The following is a 22,925-nucleotide window of genomic DNA, read 5'->3' as shown; positions in this document are numbered from 1 at the left end:
AAGAAATAAAAAAAAAATTAAATAATGTTTGGTTTAGAGAAACTGTTTTTGAGCTTACTGGCCTCACTGTATCTCTTCCAGCCTCACAGCCTGCAAGACAGTCCACATAATTAAGATATTAATATAATTTCTGTTTACTTTTGACAATGCATTTGTTATCTTCTCAGAGCTTAACTTGAAAACTACACAGAGCTGTGCTAAAACTGTTTATAAATACAAAGTACAGCACCTACGGAAATACTTGCAGACTTGTGTCACAATGTAACTGTACAAGTATAAATGTGCAAATTACTTCAGATTTAAAGTATCCTCTGACCTCTTTTTTGTCTAAAGCAGCATACTCAGCTTCAATGCTCTCAGCTTCAGGATCACGTGAAAATACCATTCGAGATTCCAGGTTAAGAGCCAGCTCTTTGTGGTGCTGTTTCTCTGCACAGTCACATGGGGTATCTTTATTTTCATTTTCTGCAAACAAATCTCCACCATGTTTTACTAGAAGCTGAAAAGTAAAATGGCAAAATAAGCAGTTATTTATTTGCAACTCTAATATCAACCTAAATAAAAGGCATGTGAGTTAAGAAAAAACAAAAATAACAACAAAAAAACAATAACAAAACAAATATTACAATAATAATAATAGTCTTTAGAAACAAGGATTATCTATCATTAATAAATAAATTGCTGCTTGCTTTCACACATAATTATACCTATATCCACAGTAATTCCACAGAACAACAAAATCTAAGAAATACATTACAAGGTAATGTTGCACAGTATATTAGTTAGGTTTTAAAGACTAAAATTCTGCTTTACTGATATGGTCAGTTCCCTATAGAAAATGAGGGCTCAGAGGCCCTCAAGTATGTGTCAAGATGGAGATAAGAACACCCTTAAATATTCTTTCTACACAGGCACAACTCCACTATTTGTACACTTGTGCTGACAGAAAATAATGATTCCTTGGGTAGGACAGATCAGAGGATACTGATTCACAGGGAGCACAAAATACTACTGGCAGGTCTACTTTGGTTTTGAGGACATGAAAAAAGTGAAATTAAATAATGTTTATTCTAGCAATTCTAATATGGTCCAGTATTGTGCCATTTCACTAACCTTGTCTCTTACCAGTAACCCTCCCAAAATGCAGTCTCTAATTATTAAACCTTTGTGCTGCTCTCCTTAATTTGCTGACTTGGTATTCTGCTGTAAACTGACCTGATATAAGCAAGGACAGCATATGCCACAGATTTTAAAGGCCCAGGTGGACCATTCTGCTGATTTATTATGACACCTTTATATCATTACTAAAATGATTCATCTTGTTTCTAAATAAAGTCTATAAACATTATCCTGCCTTCAGAGCACGATGTCTGTAACAACACTATCCAGGGTATTTCAAAACTCAGGTTCTAATTTTTGTACTTCTAAAAACCTCCAAACTTCTCTAAAATTATCTGTTCTTCATATAAGACTTTTAGACAGAATGTTTTTCACAAATTTGGATTCATTCTTGTAGATTGGGAAACCTTTCCCACATTCTCCAAAAAAAAAAAAAAAAAAAAAAAAAAAAAAAGCAAACCCAAAAATACCACGAACCAGTGCAATGACAAAATTTAGTTGAGGAATATTAGTGTCATTGTGTATTTGATCTTCATAGATACACAGCCAACAGTTAACCTTTGTTCTAGCTAAACTTCTTAACATTGCCAAAACTTTGTTAACCTGAGAATCATATTCTGTCTGTTCACTTTAACCTCTAAGAGAAATTTAACTGAGGTAACTAAGAAACCTTCTGAGGGAAAAGAATAATAAATATATTTGAAAGAACATTCCACAGACTTATGCAGCTCAAAATCTAATCTGCAAGATGAGGAACATGCAAAGCAAAAGTTTTTAATAACGATGCCATATTTCTCTAGAAGCATTGTTAAAAAGTCTTGTGTTGCTTGATTAATTGAGATTAATAGTCTAAACAATCATCTTAGCAATTTAAACAGTTGTAAAAATACCATTTAGTATGCCAAATATACTGTGATAGTGTGGAGTATATCTGCATAAAACCAAATCTGTTCAACATGAAAGTTATTATTCAGTAGTTTGAGGTAAGCACATAATTTTACCCAAACTATCTTTAGCAATGTGTTCCACACAGCTGTTCTGCTTGGAGGAAAAATCTAACACATGTGAATGGAGCAATATCAAGACTGCACATTTGACTATCAACTTGGAACAAGTCACCTTGTAGGTACTTCACCCAAAAGGATCTCTATATTTGAGGTTTCCTTTTTTTATTTGGGTGTGGTGGGAATAGGCACTGATACAAATCTGGGGTTTTCCTAAAAAGTGGTGGAAAGTGAAGGAGACAATAAAAAGGAATGCTGCTCTGAAGTGAGAGTAAAACCACAAAAAATGGGAAAAAGGCACTCCTTGGGTTCTAAGAGAACTTCAGGTTTTTTTTTTTTTTTTGTTAAGAATTTTAATCCCCAAATACTTATAGGAACAAAGAGATAATTGTTAAATTCCTTCGCTGATCTCTTGGTGAAGGCTTGTAGTGTTCCTGTTCATAAATCTGCTCCTGCTGAAGGAGTTAGAAAGACTGCATACCACAGACCGGAGAATTTAGGATATCTCAGATCCAAGTTATCTATCCCATGGTAGGGCAAATGAAGAAGTTTGAACTTGGGGGTGTACACTATGTTTTTAATGCAGAAATCATGACTACTTAGGACTATATAACCTTGGCAAACTGCAATCCATGTGGATGAGACTGTAAATTATTCTTCAAAGACAAACTGAAAGCAAATTAGAGTCCGAAATTGTTTACTCAATTACAATAGGTATTGTCAAGATAACATAACCTAGTTTATATAATTAAATGGGGAACTAGCAGTCTAGTACTGGATTTATACTGAATGAATCACATTACATACACTGAAAAACACAAATAATTTGTAAAGAAGCACAAGCCATGAACTTTTATGATGAGTTTAAAACAAGTTGACTTTAGTCTGCAGTTAAAAGCTGCAGCCAAGCTCCAGAACCACAATTCACTCTGTAGCAGTTGTGATTCTTTCTGACATTGCAGTCTGCCTGGATTTTACTGCATGAGTCCATTTGCTTCACACTCTTGAAATTGAAACTTTTTTAACTAGTGTGTCTAACATCACTGTATAGCCCCATGTCGGGACATGAAGGCAGAAACAGGCAGAAGACTCTTTGCTCAAATCCCTTGTAAGTCTGAAGTCTCAGTATGTAAATACTAGATATTGAAATATGTTGGAAACTTGTTACTAAAGTTTTCTTCTATTTACAATTTCTCTACCAGAAACAACCTTTCTTAAGTCAAATAATTTATGCATGTGTTTTTCACCAACATTTTTCAGAGGTCATTCAGTGCTAATTGCTACCTCCCATTTTCTTATATGAAATGCACATTTGTCCCCTATTGTATAATAATGTAAATAAAAATATATTTAAAAGCAAATGTCTCATCTTGAGGAAGGATAGATATAACACCTGTGACTGAAATGCCTATAGGCAGACTTTTTCAGGAAGTTGGATCACATAAGTGGCACTGAAGCAAAGAACAAGACCAACGTATATAGTCCTTTGCAATTAGTTTTTTTATCAAATCTGAAAGAATAAAAATTTGACAATCAACATAAAAGCAGTAGCAACACAGACCTAGAAGTCAGCCTGATATTTGTTTACAAATAAATCACATCACAAGAGGCTCTAAATCAGTCTTTTAACCATGATTTATTTTGGATGAAAGAGTCAGACAACACTGTGCCATTCAGTTAGCATGCACACAGTTAGCTGGGTCTGAGTTTACTTCAGCTAGAAAAGACTGCATGGTGACTTGCCTCCCTGGTGAAAATCAGTAAGTGTAAATAATAATTTCTAAGCACATGTTGAAGACAAACTGCTAGTGTGGAGCTTGAAGAGCTGTAACAACATGGGGCAGAGGAAAGAGAAGGTACAGGGACAAGATTCAGGCTGTGTTACCGGAGGTTAAATATCAGCATCTAACAGCAGCATCCTCTTAACTCCTCTCAGTACTGAGCAGGGAACCAGAGAGGCAAAAGCTTAAATAATAGCACAGAAAATAGCATCAGGAAGTTGAGTTTTCATTCATTAGAAGCTCAAAAAACTAAGGATGATCTGTATACTAACAGAATGAAAGAAGGGTTGGATATTGGAAATAAAAACACACTATCTGAACTCTATAGAAAGGACTAATGAAAAATCAGAAGGTAAAGTACCCTCAGTTCAAGAGGGTGCATAGCTGAGGCTGGGGAATTGAAATTACAAAATTTAATATATCCAGATAATATCTGGAAACTTGGAATTACAATCAGCAAACATAATGCAAGAATCATAGAGAAGGTGATGCTACATACCGTTTTTAAATAAAGCCCAAACAAACACATAAATAAACAAACCAGTGGTATATAATTCTGTAATTAAACAACCAAAAAAACCACCCATGGTGAACGACCTGACTAAAACCATAACAATAAAGGTAACACGGCTACTAAGTAAGAACAAAAGTGCTGCTTTTAATAAAAGGAAAAAAAACCACAAAAATAAAGGGAACTTCCATCACTGCATCTTCCAAGTATATTTAGAAAATATATAAGCTAATGAATTACTCTTAAATTAAAATTTCAGACTACATAGGTGACTAGGTAATAGACAAAACAGTCAGCAAACACATGAGAGGAGAAGCAACTTCTGACTTCATCCAGGGTAGTCTGTAAGACCTAATTTGAAATGTTACTATCAAAGCACCACTCATTAACAATTCCCAAGGATTCATTAAACTTGCAGAAGCAGTAAAAGGACAAGAAATCCACTGCCCACTTTCAAAAATCAGTACTAAGTATGTAATGAAATCCACTGCCTACTTTCAAAAAGTGCTACTAAATAGTGTGGAAAAAACTCCAGAAATATCAGAAGAATCTGTGAAGAGAGACAAACAGGACAGAATCCTATGGAAAATAAGAAGCTGAAGTTGTCTCCAGATGAAGAATATGTAAAGAACAAAGTCTGGGCAAATGCAAAATCACAATAAACAAGACTTACGGTTTTTTGAGCTCTATACCATGTACATAAAAATCCAGAATAAATAATTTGAAAACATCACACTGTAAATCTTTCAATGCTTTTGTAAAGTTGGTTGCTGGACAAAGTGTAAAAGCATCTCATTTCACATATAGCAGAAAATTGGAAGGAACTGTTGGATTCTCTGTGGATGTACCACACATACTTTATGAAGAACACAAAAGAGTCTTTCAAATTGAAGTCTCAGCACAAGTGGTTCTAGAAAAATCAATAAACCAACTACTAATATAAATACCCAGCATCAGATGGTACTTCTATTCATGAGTCCTAATGGAACTCAGATATGAAACTTCTGAATTATTTCTTAGAATATGCAGCTTACTGATTAAATCTGTGATGGTACAAAATTAGAAGATAGTAAAAGTAACACCAATACTAAAAACAGCTCCAGAGAATGTTAGGAAAGATCATCAGGTTTTTACTCCAGAGAGAGGTCACCAGTGAAGTCCCAGAGGTTCAGGGACCTGACTGCTTAAGATATGAATTTGTTATCTAAAATAGATGAAAAAAGAGGTGCTAAACTTTGCTGATGATACTCAGTTACTGAGCACAGTTTGAATAAACATGAAATTATGAACAGAAAAAAATTTGTAAATTTCACATGCAAATGCTGAACTGTGAAGTACTTGTTGCCATTGAAAACACAAATCTTGATGTTAAAATAGACAGACTTATGAAGATGTTAGCTGTTTCTGAAAATGTTAGATGTCTGCTCGTGTTCTTTATATTAAATTACCAGCACAATTAAATACTAGTTCTCATTACTTGATATAGTTTAAAAATACATCTGAGGCAAGATCCTCAAAAGCCATTCCCAATTGCTCATTACTATCCACTACTTTCACAAACATTAAAAAAGCTGGACACTGTAAATTAAAGACATCAAATCTGTTGAAACATGGACATCATTTCCTGTCTCATCTGCACAGTAAAAGAAAAAGAGCTCTAATTTTCTCTCAGGTTTTTATTTCACTTCTCTTTACACATATAGGATGCCTATGCCTACCTTTAAAGCTTTTTCTCCACTGGTACAGTCTTGTAATTAATTCCAATTTTTATATGCCTACATGAGTCTTCTTCATGTTGAGGAGCTATTTTCATGAAGTTAATGTATATGTAATCAATTTCTTTCATTTTTCTCTACAGTGTATGTTTTGGGCTGTTTATCTTTGCAATTTTTCTAATTAATGAAAAATAGAATTAAAAGTTAATTCAATATAACCTAACAGATTTCCTCCCCCACGAAAAAAATCTTTGTGAAACATTGTGCATGTCAATTACTCATATATAAATATATATAAACTTATAGATTAACTTTTACCTCAACGCAGGTTTTCATCCCTGAGGCAGCAGCATAGTGCAAAGGTGTATTTTTTTTGTTATCAACAGCATCAATGGCTGCTCGTTCATATTGTCCTTCATCCAGCTTTGCTCCCTTCCACTTCAGGATCATTTGCAGACAATCAGCTCTCCTGCAGTCGTCTTCTGAGGGTCGTGTCAGGCGAGGATGAAGAGCTCCCTCTGAGATCATGATCTGAGGTCCCATACACAGTAAGTGCATTGATGTCTCATTGTGCACATTCCTTTTATTTGGGTTACCATCTCGAACAAAAAGGAAAGTTCTGCAATGGGGGGGGGGGGGGGAAATAGAAGAAAACTAATTAGCACACAATTCCATTTATATTCTTGAAGTGGGAATGGTGAATTATGACAACTCTCCTTCTTGCAAAGATTTTGATCATCCATGCTAGTGGCAAATATTCTTTAACAGAAATACTACTGGACAGCTCTCCTGCATTTCTCTTAGGAGCTGAGAGCCAAGATCTGGATGACTTACTGAAATATCACTAAGTACCGTATACAATTACTTTGTCACTGTATGAGAAAGTTTATCCCACAATTCTGTGTTGTATTGTGATAAATGTTTTAAAGGCACAAGATTGATGAAATATGTAGTATATTTCTTCTACTCTGTCCTGAATAGTAGTGCATTTGGTAGTTTGCAAATAGATAATGACAGAAAAATTTGTTAAAAATTCATTCTCCTTTGCCATATCTTTAGTCAGATGTAAATGCAGCACTTACTACTTCTTAAAATATTATAAATACTCTTCCTGCCAGCACTGCATGCATTGAGGAATGACTATTGACTTTTTTAATATGGAAGTAAAACATAATGCAAACTCTGCCCCATATAGGTGATAGAAGTTGGCAAGAATTTAAATGCTCTCTTGAATACTTTAGAGCCAGTTCAAAGCGGACAATATTACAAGCAAAAATAATCACTTTAGGAATCAAAGGGGAACAACAGGTTGATTCTTAGAAACACAACAATCTCTGAATCCTAACAACGCCTAAGACAATGCAGCTCCCTTGCTGCTTCTTGCCAGCAAGGATTATAGAAGTTACAATCCAGATTGAAATGGAAGAACCAAGACAAATCATACAATGTGAATGTGAATGTGCTTTAGCCTTTTGAGATATACTAAAGATTTTTTTTCTTAAGGGAGAGTAAATGGTAGGCAGTGACAGAGAGGAAAGATCACCTCTTTGAAGGACTGGGGTCAGAGAGACAGCAATGATAAAAGAACTCTGTGTGAAGGGAGGAATAACAGGTATTGTTCCCTCAAGTTCCCAAAAATGTAATACCAAGCTAAATCTGAAGCATGGTACATGCATTTAAGTAGTCACTGCAAAAATGCCTGCATTGTTCCCATAAAGCTCCTCACACATAAAGCCTGCACAAGCCACAGTATGTCTCCTCCCCACGCTGTTCCCTAATCCAGTTTGCAAATATGAATAAAACCAGTTATTCTGGAAGCCCATTCAGTTAGTGCAGGGGACCAGGTTCCACCCTCCCTGACCACACCCCTAAGACTAATGGAAACCAGTTTCAACCACTTTCAGGCAGCTCAGCCACCTGAAAGCAGGTGCTGCCTACATACAAAATCAGACAATATTGCTCCTGGTGAACAGTGGTGAGAAGAACTTGACAAACTTACCCAATTTGACAAAAAAAAACTTATTTACCTCTGTTATTGCCTTATGCTACTTTTGCTATAGTTACAAGTCTAAATGCCATCTCCTCTTTCTGTTGTTTCTGAATACATAACACCTTTCTCAGAGTTTGTTCAGGCTTGTTCATCCTTTGTTCAGGACAAAGAATAATCCTGAAACTGTTTTATTAATAAAAGAAGAGGCTATACAGGGTAGACAGGAATTTCCCTTTCAGATATTATTGAAAACAGTCCAGACAAGTATTTCAGTAGAAAAAACTAGGCAAAGATGATCTGGCCCTGCAATTAAAGAAGGTCTTGATAGCTGTTTGTTTAATTGGATTGCTGTCCTTTCTTCCTCCTGAAAATCTGAGTGGTTTGAATTTAAAATCAAGCTTATTATAAAAACACCATTCTTTTAAATATATGGCAACAAAGTATTCAGAGGAAAACACAAAACAGTCTTCTCCTCTATGTTGCCCTATTTTGACAGCAAAAATGTTCCTTAGAGAAATCTCTCTTTTTTCCATGATAGCTAACATGATAGGTGCATTTGTTAGGAATATGAATATGCCAAATTTGAGATTACAGATCTGGTCAAAAAAAGTAACAGCATATTTTGTTTCCTTGAGGTTTTTTGTTTGTTTTCAGAGGGAAGAGATTTAGCTACACAGGCAAAATTCTTCAGAGCCAATTACATGAAATGGTAAGACTAACCAGTATCAAACACTATCCAAAGTGCATTTGTTTGTTTGAATTAGCTTTACAGTGTATTAAACTAGAGACAGAAAAAAAGGAGGGGAAGGAAGGTGGGAAAGTCAAAGACAAAAAGAGAGAAATGGGAAGGAGAGAAAGAAGAAGATGGGGACAAGAAGATAGATCCTATAGAGGCACTTGGATATGGTCAGCTCTTCAGCAGAAGTCAAGCCAATCCTGAAAATCCCAGCCAAACCAATGACTTAAAGTTCAGAAATGACTAGCATCCAAAAATGGGCAAATAATGCATTTTACATCCACAGGTTCATTACTCAACAAGGCTCCATTTTTAACAGTGGTATTTGGTGCATAAGACTTTCACAGAGCAGCGCTGTAGATCCCTGCAATTTGGCTCACAACTTCAGAGGTATAAGAAGCTAAATTTTGCCTGGAAATGTACTGATAGAGTGAAAATATACATTGCCTATGGGAAATATCACTTAACCACAAGGCAGACAGACTTTACTCTAGTTGCAGTTTCCAGATTTTGCTTCAATCTGTAGCACTTTGCAGACTCCAAACCTGAGGTGACAAAAGTATCATAAAAGTGTTGAAAAAGTGACAAAAAGGAAAGGGCTGTAACATTCACACCTACTACTATCTGTATTTGCAAAAAAGCAGCAAGAAACTCAATATCACAAGGCTGGAAACTTGAATAATAAACAACTGGGACATGTCCTCACTTTGGGAAACTAACAACAGTAGTATTTCTTCAGGTTTGGATAAAATCTTTGACGTTTGGGGCATGAAAACACCATATTTACTGTTTCTTTCTTTCTCTAAATAAATGCTATATATATTATATATATTTTAGCTATATATAGATACACATTGCTGGAACTAGATGATCTTTAAGGTCACTTCCAATCCAAACCATTCTGTGATTCTATGCTCTATTTGTATGCATAAAAAAAAACCATACAAAAATGTACCCATGTGTGGAAAAATAAAAATTAAAAACTGGTGTAAAATGAAATTATAAAACTAGTTCTGACAGCTGGAGGCTAAAGCATGTCTGAATATGCTCAAAGACAGTGAAGGTAACAATTTTTGAAAGCAAAACACTGACATATACTGTATAAAGTAGGCAGCCCTTTTAACTTGCTAAAGAAAGTTACACTGCAAACTCCAGTGCAGGCATGAACCTAAAGCTCACAGCTTTAAGAGGAGTATGAGTATTAACAGAAGAATTTTAAGAGCATTAAGAGAAGTATGGGTAAGCCATGAGTTAACATATTGAAGAGCCAAGTCATGTTATCCAGTAATTTAAAACTCATTTGCAATTACTTAAATCGTACTATTATTGAATCATTCAGCTTTCAAAACAGTAGGCCGATACTGATGCATTCAACCTTGAATAACTATGATTATTTCATTAAAAGTACTTTTCTCCCAAGTATTCTGTAAGAAAACAACCACAGTGTACTACTAGTAACCACTTGAAGAAATCTTTTGTCATTACTGTTTTAAATAATTTTGGGAAGAGTACTGGTTATTACTTGATGTTGAAAGCCACATCCAGTAAATATAATTATTGGTATTGTTATTCATTATACAGTGCTAGAAAGTTATTTATTAGTACTTCAAAGTTTCTTCTCTGTTTCACTAAGAGTCTTAAGCATTTCTTACATTAATCCTTACATTTGTTATACTGCAGCCCAAAGAAAAATTATGCTTTATTTATGGTTCCTATGGCTTTTAGGAGGAACAGCAGCACCAAAACAGAGATTAAACAATTCCTAATCTAAAAATGTGTCAATTACATATGGAAGTTTTTTTCTAACCAGAACACTATTGTTTTTATTTGCAAGTTTGGCATTCCCTTGGACAGTCAGGAATACCATTTCCAAGATCCCATGCCTCTTCTAGCTTTTATTTCAATATTCTGAGTGGGATTTCAAAAGAACTAGAACTGAATGCCAAATCAGAAGTGGCTTCCACTGAAGCTGGCTGCTTACCAGCAGCTTTTGTGACAGTCCTCTGTAAATCAAAATCTGTGTGATTTGCATCTCTGTCTCTGGCCCGTTCTTATTCTAGCTTCCATCCTTCCAGCCTTGTCTTCAAATCCTTCCTTTGAAAACAGATTTCTTCTGAGACCATCCAAGCTGAATTCTCTTCCCACATAACTGTTGATTATTAAGTTTTAGATTGGTCTCAAGCAAATGTGAGATGAAATAATAAATGTGTGTTCAGTGTCACCTTTTAAACACACAAATCTGTATTTCTGCACAGGAAAATTATCTTTGTATCAGTTTGTAAATGACCTAGCAGTGTATGCTATCTAGTGTTGACATTACTTAATAGCAATAATAAAGAAATTCCACAGTGAATACTAACATGCTTTGCATCCTTTCTATTTCTTAAAAATCATAAATGTATTACAGAAATTGTCGCATCTTTATCTCTCCCACCATAAAAATTTTTCCACTTTGTACGTCACTTTAATGACACTAATTATTTTCCTTACGTGTCTCAATAATGTAACTTTATTACATTAAATAGAAAAAAAAAAAAGTGTGAATTTAAAAAAATCAAATTATCCATGATCTGTACCTTGGACAAAAGGAAAACTGGATCTATATACAATGTCACTGAATATTTTGCTTGGATTTTGCAATTAGATATAAAAATTAATGAGTTATTTCTGAAAAATTTGAGCCAGCAGATCTCTCTGGTAAGGAAGGCACATGTGCCTCTAACTGCAGGGTGAAGTGAAGCCATTTGACACAACGATTCTATCAACTCAATAGAGTCACAAACTCTACCTGGCAACAAAATTAGTTGAAATAAAGATGTGGTCATTCTGGTTGGCAAGGACCAAAGCCGTACTTCTCTATAAGCCAAAGAAAATTTTACTTTGCCTGTGGTAAAATGTTCATGACGGCTCTACTAAGGAGAACAGACAACACAGAATAAGAAACCTTTAAGAGTCTACTGCATTAATAGATCTCATTTCACCAATCACTAACAAAGCAGTCTTACTCTGCAATGTGTGATTTCCACCAAGGAAAGTAAAATTAGAACAGTTTCCTCTGGGTGCATAAAAACCTAACAGCAAGAAGACGCAGTAAGACACTCAAAGTGCCAACTGTAACTGCAGAGCAATGGCTGTGCTGTGAGCAACAAAATCATAAGCATCATGTATCTTTAACCTAAGGTTAAAATAATTGAAGGCAGACAGAAAAAAGTCAGCTTTAAGACCTAAAAACACAGCAGCTGACTCGCTTTTGATCTTTGTTTGTAGGTCAGTCTGTGATTAGGATAAAGTCTACCTTCTGTTTTGCATTTTGTGAGGAAGTCATGAGGAACACCAGGGAAGATACCTTGGGAGGCCACACACATCTGCTCAGTGAGAACTGCTTTTAACTGAGGGTGGCAGCCTTTGAGGAACAAAGCAAACACTACTGCTGCTACTTGACATCGGCGGCTGCTCCTCTACGTGTCTCCTCTGTTTTTTTCTGTCTTTGGCAGTTTCCTCCAGGATTTAGTCACAGTAAAAACTTGATCACTTCTAAAGGCTATTTATTCTTTGTCCATCATCTTGACTTCTTTTTAGACTGACTATGATGAAGATGACCCTTATTTTCTACTGCCCAGTCAGATGTTCTGCTACTGAAATCAGGGGCACTTCAATTCACTTGGTCCTCCTGCTTCTTTATAAACATGCCCACAAAGCCCTGTGAGATCATATTCTTCATTTTTTATTCTCCTTCATCTAATCAAGAGCTCCCTTCGGTATTTCATATTTCAATGAATTTGAAAGGTGACCAAGACTCGCAACCACACAAAATAACTAATTTAAAAAGGACCTTACAGAACCAATTCAGCAGCTGAGTGCAATGACAACAAAGCAATTGGATAAAACCAATGCTCCCACTTGGAAGATCCAAACACTGACAGATCATTCACCACACACCACCGAAGGAAAACATTTAACACTATACCACAAGCAGTCTCCCACAAGCAGCATTCATGTCTCATATTGTAAAATCGTCAGAGTGTTCAATTTATAACTTTGCAGGTGCTTCAATTTTACATATTTAGTATAATGTAGGATGAAATACATCTTCTCAGCTCGGTGACCTACAGTGCAGACAACTGCAGCTGATCCAGTTCTCTTAAATTCCCTTTGAATCAATGGGAAGACACAGGCACTGCTGGCACATCCTTAATTTAAAACACTTTATGGTCACCTTCACAATACATGAATTGTGCTGTTGCCTTCACTAATTTTTCTGACTAGATTTATTATGTATGACTATATTGACTATAAAGGATACCTAGTATGAATAATTCCAGTGGAGACATACTTACTTTTCTGAATAAAACTAATTTAAATAGAAGTATATTTGAAATAGTTATCTGTATAATTGTTGATAATTAAAAACAAGCTTTCTTTTTGTTGCTCAAAGTGAATGATCTAGACAACAACATTCTAATAAAATTATTCAGATGAAGTAGTGTATCATATACTTTAAGTTATTAAACCAGAACAGAATTATTTTGTTATGTGAAAGAAAGGGAATATAGTTGGCTGGTTTTCTTTTGTATTAAAATCAGAAGCCAAAACTTTGAAAAACTACTTTTAGGACAGTACCTTAGGCAACTATTATGCCTTCACAATTTTTGTTCTAAATGAGCTTTAAAATTAGAGAACACCAAGCAAATGTAATAATTAAAAGAATTACCATGATGAACAAAAAAAAAGGGGGGGGGGAAGACTCCTCCAGTTGTTTTCTAAAGCACCTACACATCCATACAATTTCCTTACACAGGGATCCTCTAGTTTTGGTTAATAATCCCACATTTTTCCCATTTGCCCTTATTAGACAAAGAGCTGCTATGTAGCTTATTATTTTTCTTTTGATCATATTTATATCAGAAATACTGTTAGGAAAGCAATTTAAAAAGGAACACTAGACTTACTGTCAAAGCAGTTAATATTTAATAAAAATTTAATAAAGAAAAAAAATGAATTTTAGCACCTTTCTGAAGATTTCAGCATGAATCATTTAGGTCTATTTGCATCTCAAAGTTTAAATATTTACAGAACTTCTGTCTGTCAAAACAGTGAAGTAGCCTCTTTTTGATTTCCATCTCCAGAAAAACAATATCAAAAATTCAGAGCAGCTTCAACGTTATCAGAAAACAAGCAACTACAGCACTTCTCCAAAGCCAGATGACCTGCAAAGAGCAGGGTTTTCATCAATACTTTTCCTTAACATCTATTTTTGCAGCATAAATATCCTCTAATACCCTCTAAACTTCAGAGAAATCTTGTTCTGAAAAATTCTACACACACGTCTCTCAAAATCATCCAAAACTAATTTTCAACGTGACTGCAAATGGATGAAAAACCAACAAAACCTGGCATGGGAAGAGACATTCCTGAATGTGCTGTGACGAATGCAACATTCTTTCTGGGGTCAACAAGTTTTCTGGCATATTCACCCTCCGTAACATACTGGAAATATCAACATACTTTTTTTGATTGAATTACAATTGCTTGGCCCAGTCCTTATTGAAACCTCTTAAACAGGCAGAACAGAAGGGGACTGTAGCTGAAATTCCAAGAGATGCACCACCACTATTTTGATGTCATTCTCCTGAAGTGAAATATACTTCCCAAATCATAGCAATGAAACAAGAGATACTGCCTATGAACAAATCCCAGGCACATTTGCCAACGTTTCTCTCTGACTGGCTTAGCTATGCCTTCATTGCCAGAGTTGCTTGACCACTATTACTGAATGGCAGACGTCAAGACTGTTAAAAGAATTTGGTCTGGGTTTGATTTTTTTTATCTTTAGTTTCAGCAATCACCTCAATTTCCAGAATCTCTGTAACAAGAAAATCTTGTTTTTCTTGTTCTAGGAAAAAAATCAGCTTCATATACCTGTCCTGTCTCCCCAGAGCTCCATGTTTCTGTCATCTCCTCCTCCCCCCTCTTCAGGCCAGGACCAGCAGCAACTGCTACAACAATCCACTTTTGGCTTGAATACTCACAAAGTGCTCAGATATAGCAGCATGAAACACACAATGAGGAAAATCTGTCACTGATCCAAAAAGCTTCCCAGCAAAGCTGCAAAACTGAAAGTCACACCACATATATTGCAAAATGACAGTTTATCTACGGGGTTTTTTTTCCTTTCAACGTCAAGCAAGTCCTCGTGATTTCCAGTCACTCCATCTCAACCAGCCTCTGGAAAGTCTGTTCTCTTGTCATAGCTCAGGAGTGCTTCACCAACAGCCAGACTCTATTGAGTAACTTTCCACACTGATAGCAACTCTTTCAAACTAAGCAGTCAGATGGTCTAAAACATACCTTAGGAAAAAAAAAAAAAAACCAAACCAAACCAAACCAAAAAGCCTGAGGGCACTGGATATGCTCTATCATCTGAAGAAAACATGTTTCCAGTGTGCTTTGTCTGTAATATTTTTATACACATTCAGACATTCAGGGAGTGAAATTTAAACTATCTTATTGAATATGAATCCTCTGTCAAGACCTTAATTTATAGGAAAACATGATAAATGTTTGTAGTGGGATGAGACTAGTGTGGATGTTGTATATAAAGCTCTCAAATTTCTTATGTGGGGTGCTTCATGAACTGCTCCAGTGTGGGCTCTCCCACAGGGTACAGTCCTTCAGAAACACACAGCTGCAGTGTGGGTCCCCCACAGGGTCACAGGTCCTGCCAGAAATCCCCCTTCTAAGTGGGCTGCTCTCCACAGGCTGTGCAGCTCCAGCCAGGAGCCTGATCTGGCATGGGCTCTCCATGGGCTGCAGGCTCCTTCAGGGCACATCCCCCTGTTCTGCTGTGGGCTCCTCCAGGGGCTCTGGGTGCATCTCTGCTCTCCGTGGATGTTCAGGGGCTGTGGGAAGACATCCTGCCTCACCCCAGCCAGCACCACAGGCTGCAGGGGTGTCGGAATCTGTGGGTATTGGTGATTCCGAGATTGTAGAAAGTCTCTGTCTTTCTGCCCCGTTGCCAAAGAAGAAGCCATAGTTCATCTGTGCTGGTTTCAAGGTTGTTTATTTTTGCTTATCTATAACAAGTTCTGCTGCCCTGCCGCAGGTCTGTCCTGCAGGGCAGTGTGTGGGGCTCTGCCCCTCAGTGGGATGGTACAAACATTATATACAAGAAACTACGTGTACTATATTTACAATAATGTGCCAATATCTATCATCTACGTTGAATAGTGTGTCCCTAGCCTAAACCAATAGAAAAATGCCAACATCACCAAGAACATGGAGGTAAGGAAGAAGAAGGAGGAAGAACAGGTTCAGGCCCATTTTCCTCCATCTTAGAACTCCTGACCCCCCTGTACAAAGTAAAACCCCCCTGTACAGGTGTTAAAACCCCCCTGTACAATACTAAAAAATTTTACCCTCTAATTTGTGACTACTTTTACTATACCATCTAACCCTCTGTGACTGCTTGTTCCACCTTTAAAGTTGGTAATTCATTCCATGGTTCAGACTCAAGATCACAGCTGTTTTCAGCTGCTTGCCAGGGTCTAAAATGCTTCTGACCAAGGCCTGGAACCTCTAAAAATGTCTGAGGGACATTTTGAGTTCCGACACAGGGGAATCTCTGCTCCAGCGCCTGGAGCACCTCCTGCCCTCCTTCTCTGGCCTGGTGTCTCTGCAGGGCTGTTTCCCTCACATTATTTTTCACTCCTCTCTCACAGACGCTGTGCAGCATTTTTCATCCTTTCCTAAGTATGCAGACACAGAGGTACCACCAGCATCACCACAGGCTCAGCTTTGGCCAGCGGCGGGGCTGGTTTGGAGCTGGCAGACACACCAGCTGTGCCTGCTGTGGGGCACATTGATCTCTTCTCACAGATGCCATCCCCACAGCCCCCTGCTACCAAAATCTTGCCCCAAGAACCCAATACAGTGCCCTTCTGTCAGCTCCTCCTGACAGGTGCCACAGCTGGGGGCTGAGGGTTATCCTGTACTAGCCTAGGAGCAGGGGCTCCTCTCTGCTGATGAGATTACTGGCCTGAGATCAAGTTTTAGAGTATTCTTGTTTGAGCTAATTAGCTGTGGTCAGCAATTTTTGGTTTTTAAACATTAAATGCTATGTTAAAACAAACTGGTATGTCAGGTAAACATTATTCAGGGCTGCAGACCAAGTTATACATTAATGGAATGTTGACTATATTTTGGGTTTTATTTTGACATTCCTAGTATACTAAAGTTTCCTATGATACTCATTAAAATGATCAAGAAACAATCCTAGCATTTTAACAAAATCCTGCTGAATTTTGTGAAAAGAAATTAACAGCAAATTTTCAGATTTTTACATCTTGATCCTGTTTCTGGGCTGTAAATGTTGGATGAAAAGTGCAGCAGCCAGATGACTCAGATACTTGCTGCATAATAACTGTGCAGCTCAAAATCATTGAGAAATTTTTGTTGGCTTAAGTTTCTGAAGTAGACTTCATACTGGATTAAATCAAGTTTGTGCAGGTTTGCAGTTTTGCTTTCTGACCCTTTCACCTCTTCTCCAGGTTCTTGTTTCTTTCCTTCTGAGATGACTGCAGCAGGATGTCCCCAAGTCCCTTTCACTGTGCCTTTGGCCAGTCACACCACTCTCAGCACTGCCAGTTAGCATATTTCCAAACATCCCAAAATATCTCTGTCAATGCATTCTGTGATGCAAAAGGTGTACCAACAACTGCATCACACTACTCTATTTTGAGAAAATCTCACACAGTAAACTGTAAACATGTGTCAGTTCATATCCACCTACAATAATACTATTGCCTATGATGAAAAACTGAATTAGATGGTAGGCATGCAAGTAAATGCTAGAGCTTGTAGTTAGTGGTGCTACAGATTCCCCAATATTTAAAATGTTTAAAGAAGAGAAAAACATAAAATATTATACTACTATGGACACCTCATAATTGCAAATTTATCTCAAAATACAGAGAGATTAAAATTAATTTATTTTTAGGTACTGAAATTTATCAAATTTCAATTATCAAAACATTCCTTTTAATAATCAACTCACTTAAGCACTGCCATATCCAGGACTTTCTACATCAGAAAGAAGCAGCTTAACCCAAAGCACTTGTGCCCTTTCTGCTATCAATACAGCAAATAGACACACTGTAAGGCTTATATTTATTAATTTTTACTACTTTGTTTAGATAAAAAGGCTACATGTAGGTGCAGTACATCTTAAAGAGAAGCTCTCAGAAAGACATCAGAAAAGTTAATAGTAAAAAACCTTCAGTAAATTACTCCTCACTACACTTCTAACAGTCTGGGTTTTCAGAACTAGACTCCAGCAGATAAAGGCACCTACCCTATGTTTAGGGACAAAAAATGTATTACAAACCCTTGACTCAAACAAGGCGAAAGAATGATTCTTTTGACCATTAGTTTGCCATGTGTGAAAAAGATTCTCCTGTGAGACTTAGATGTTGAAGGTCCTATGTAGCTAGTAGCAAAATAGCATTTCTAAATGACTTTTTTTAAAAATACAAAGCAGTTATTTGAGATTCCCTCATAATGATGCAATATAAATTAACTAATGCACTGCTCAGAAGACAGTAATTATGACTATTTCTTTTCATATGTGCAATTTCATGTGTCCTTGTTGTCTCAATAAGGCTCTAATTTCTTAAGAGCTATTTTCAGGTCCACATAACCTGAAAATCTCAGAGGAAAAAAATCGTATGGAAAGTGTGAGTAAAAACTGGACACTATTTTAAATTTATTTCAGTTAACTCTTTTCTATAGGTCAATAATAAGGAATGGGGGTAAAAATAAACAAAAAGTTTCATAATGAAATGAAATCAAATTAAAAATAGAAATACAGACTACATAAGGAAGAAGAGAAAAATATTTACCAAAATTGAGGTAAATGAGAAATAATAAAATAAAAATCTGGTTAGATGAATCTAAAACACTGAGGAAAAATTTATGGTGAGAGGCCAGAAAGCTAGTAAAGTTACAGCATACAAGGTCCAAAACAAACCTTATGAATACTACTGGCCCTAAACACAAAAATGAGAAGAATATTACCAATAAGACAGTTTAGTATTTATTTCTGTTCTGTTTCCTAATATGAAGAAGAGGATATTTATGAAATTCTCTCTAATAATGCTTACTGAAGAAGAGGTTTAGCAATGTCTGCCTGGTACTACCTTCAAAAACTACTAGATGAGAACAGCTTGTGTCTGCAATGTCTGGACATGGGTAAGATGTTAATCTTTAATTGATCTTACAGCAGTGACAAAAATACAAAAGAATGGAAATAGCTAATATTAGGGATTGCTGTCCATAGTGACTGCAGCAACAATAAACTTACTTATTATCAAGATATTAATGTTCACTGCTATTATCCAAATCAAAAAATAAAAGCTGCCTGAATAACACAAGAATAAATATATATTGTACCATCTAGAAGTAGTTACAATCAGTGTAATATCCACAAAGCTTTGCAAACAGATTATTTAAAGACAGGAAAACACATCAAGAATGGTGGAACAGTCACTATTTTCAAAGAACCATAGTATAGGAGTCTTCAGGAAGCAAGCTAAAACTGCCCAAGACTAATGTTACAAGAAAGGAACAGATACTGAAATAAAATTATAGACTAATTTGCATGTTTTCTGCCACTACTTGAACTTGTTACAAATTCTGTCTGTGCAACACACACATGCACATCGATGTGTACACCTATGCACCCACACATCAGGTGTTTATAAGCTGGCTGTCACTCTTGCATTTGCTAGGTCAGTTTTTCACACCCAAGCCAAATTTCAAATGCTGCTTACCCCAGGATACGATTCATTCCATGCCTAGCAGCATAATGCAGCGGAGTATTGTGCTGGTACGTTTCTCCATAAGAAGTATTTGGGTCAAGAGTTTCTTTTAGTTGAGGGTTGCTCTCATAGATTTGGCAGGCCAAGTTTTCATCTCCATTTATAAGAGCTTTGCGGAATTTGGTGGTTGTATTTCCCATGTTGCTATCCTAGCTATCAATGGCACTTCTTCCTTTCCCCTTCATCCACTTGTTGTACGGTTCCGTAACATGCTTCACAGCCTAAAAAAGACAAACAACATTCCAGTTATTCTGTAAAATACTTTTTCCTAGATGAAAAGAAAAAATGAAGAGCTATAGCACTATAAATAGGCAGGTGAGGAAGTACATAGGGCCTATAAACTCTCCTCATGAATTGCTGAAATCTTTCTAGGTAAATGCACACAAATTCCCAATTCTTCACAGATCATTTCCCTGAAAAATTGTGGATCTCCCTCCCTCTGCAAATATCTTCACTATCTACACTCTATGGAAAACAAATGGCTAATATCGGCCTGTATCAGAAGACTGGCATGAACACTGAATTTCCATGAATCTGAAGTGAATTAAAAATTAGATGTTACTTCAAAAGCAGAATAGATCCAAAGCAAAATTCTTACACAAAGAAGAAAAAATTATTCAAAAATACATAATAAAGCAGACATCAGTTTAACTTTTAATGAAAGAAAATCATATTAAAAAATGCTTGAAGCACCTGAGCTTGTATAGGTACACAGCACCCTTCTGTGCCAGTAAGATGAATGCCCATGAACACAAGAATTCCCATGGCCCCACCTTAACAGCTCTGCTAAGCAGACTCTTTTAAAAACACCTAGCCCCTTAGATCTACAATGAATGGGTCCATACAACGTCTGGCATTTGCAGTGGCACAAACCAACTGCACCTTACAGTACTTCAAAATACTTTCCAGCTGCTGTGCTCCCCAGCCTCTCACCTTTACCTGATGGAGGCACCCAGCGGATTAAGCTGCAAAAAGACAGGGCAGGCAGAGCATCTCTGCTCATGACACGGGGCAGCAGGAGCTGATCTGGATGTGCAGCTGGAGAGAGCACATGTTGGTTTATGGCAGGGCACAGACAGGGCAGTCAGCACCGGCTGTGGCTGGTAGCACAGTGAACCTTCTAGGGGGTCCCTTTTGTGCATGAGTCATCCCATCCACACTGCTCCATGCCAGACCTTTCACCCCACAAAGCACACAAAGGGATCCAAATATGCCAGGCACAGCAAGTCAGGGGACTGAGACTATGTTGTGCACATAAATCAGACAGGGCAGGAGCTGCCCAGTACATTATATTCAACTTGTTGGGACTATCTCAAAGCTACCATTTCTACGTTGGATTTCCAACACTGCTACTGTGCCCCTCCAGCCTTGTAGACAGACATAACAGAGAAATGCAAGGGGTCTAGAGCTGCAGAGAATCCAAGGGAATCAGGATGTGGATAAAATTCACACTAAAAGCAGTTGACAAAGCCGGGTGAACAGCTGAAGTGGCACACTTTTGTTCCCCCAAATCTGTTGTCACCAGTTGCCTCATCTCATCAGTGTGGTGAGATCTGTTCAAGAAGGAGGGAGGTGGCCTTGGTGGCCTTCATTTTAATCCTTTTTCCTACAAAACTGTGGTAAAACAACCCTTATTTTGAGCTGTTGTGAAGTAGTAATAACACTGCTGTATCAGCTGCCTCCATGTACTAAACATGTTGTCTGAGACCAGATTTACCTAAAGAAGAACCAAGTAGGCACTCATCCAAACACAAATGGACATTCTTCATATATCTAGTTATATCCACAAACCAAAACCTAGATAATTCAATCACACTACAGATTCTGCAGCATTTTGTATCCTTCTGTCATTGATATATTTTAAAATACATACAGATACTATACAGATATAATATTTATATTCTTCAAGAAAATCACTGCATGTTCACATTACTATGTCACAATTCTCAGTGCCATAAATTATTGTGTTTTCAGATGCAAAACTAGTTGCATTACTCTACATACTGGGCAGTTTCAGGCTTTAGTCTGTGAACCCCTTAGTCTACAAAGAAAAGTTCTATACTCTTTTCAGTCAGCCAGCAGTTCATATTACATTCAACAGACAGGATCTCAAAAATAACTTGACAGAATGATTCAACTTAAGTTTAACAAGATTAGTTTGTGGTATTATATTATCTGTCAATCCCTATCTACCACCAGTAGCTCTCAAGACTATAAACTAAATTAATGAGAACAAATGCCTAAAAGATATCAGAATCGTCATGGAAATCAATAATGAAGACCACACTAATGCCGCTAACACTAAGAAAAGCACAAATCATTTGAAATTAGAACATAACAGCACCAATTTGCATGCATTTATTGCTGGAAATTAGCACACAGATAACTTGCATCAGCTGCAGAACATGCTGCTTCTTGCCCAAACTGCAACATTAAACAAACCTGGGTAGGGATAGGGATGAACGAGAACACTGAGAGTGGAAGGAGATAAGATGGTGCCCACAGGCACCTGGGTGAAATCTGGGACAGGGTGGTTCTGTCGAGATGTTGAAGATGAGATCCGAATGGATTTAGGCAGAAGTATGGAAATGCATGGGAGAAGTGGGGGTCTCTGTGGGGTGAGCTAAAAAGCTCAAGTAATTTTTGTGCAGAAAAGGCAAAAATAATGAATTTTAATAAACTTTATTTACTTTTGAAGCAGTATGGATACACTAGAATGTTGTACTGTCATCAGTGACTACTAATATAAAGGATGTAGGCACATTGCTTGAACTATTATGTACATTATCATATAATCCAGAAAATTTAGGAATATGCAGACTGCACCACGTAAGTCACTGAAAAAAGCAGTGACATCTGCTTTCTTTAAAAAAACTGACAGCCTATGGTGTCCAATAAAGGGCTAAATATGACACAGACATGATACAGAAAAGTGAATGAAATTAAAAAGAGTAAAAAACTTGTTTGTGTAAAAGGACCAGACTCCAAAGGAAATGAATCTCAGTCAAAGGAAAGGGAGAATTTTAAGAAGGATTATGAGACAGAGCTATGATATGGCTTTGACAAGACACAAGTGAACTCCAACACAAAACCAAGAATGAATGCAGAGGTATTTAAAATTTAGCAAAGGTTAATGTAAATATAGCCATCACATTCTCCAAACAAAATGAAAGATGATAGAATGGGGATAGTCAA

The 22,925-nt window shown here is 36.8% G+C and overlaps 1 protein-coding gene across 8 annotated transcripts in view; it reads right to left on the bottom strand.

The window, feature by feature from the left end:
- Positions 1 to 22,925, bottom strand: part of ANKIB1 (ankyrin repeat and IBR domain containing 1) — an 88,378-nt gene that overhangs the window by 35,836 nt on the left and 29,617 nt on the right. For all 8 annotated transcript variants that reach the window (XM_030266955.4, XM_030266951.4, XM_030266957.4 and 5 more), the window contains 3 exons: positions 19,683 to 19,951; positions 6,449 to 6,749; positions 317 to 499 (listed from right to left, as the gene is read on the bottom strand). In XM_030266955.4, coding sequence (XP_030122815.4) covers positions 317 to 499; positions 6,449 to 6,749; positions 19,683 to 19,870 — 672 coding nt within the window. In that variant the 5' untranslated portion in view covers positions 19,871 to 19,951. The remainder of the gene's footprint in view (positions 1 to 316; positions 500 to 6,448; positions 6,750 to 19,682; positions 19,952 to 22,925) is intronic.

This window comes from Taeniopygia guttata, chromosome 2 (assembly GCF_048771995.1).
Source record: "Taeniopygia guttata chromosome 2, bTaeGut7.mat, whole genome shotgun sequence".
Taxonomy (NCBI): Eukaryota; Metazoa; Chordata; class Aves; order Passeriformes; family Estrildidae; genus Taeniopygia; species Taeniopygia guttata.
Note: the sequence above shows the minus strand (reverse complement) of the source record. Positions and strands in the feature narration are given on the sequence as shown.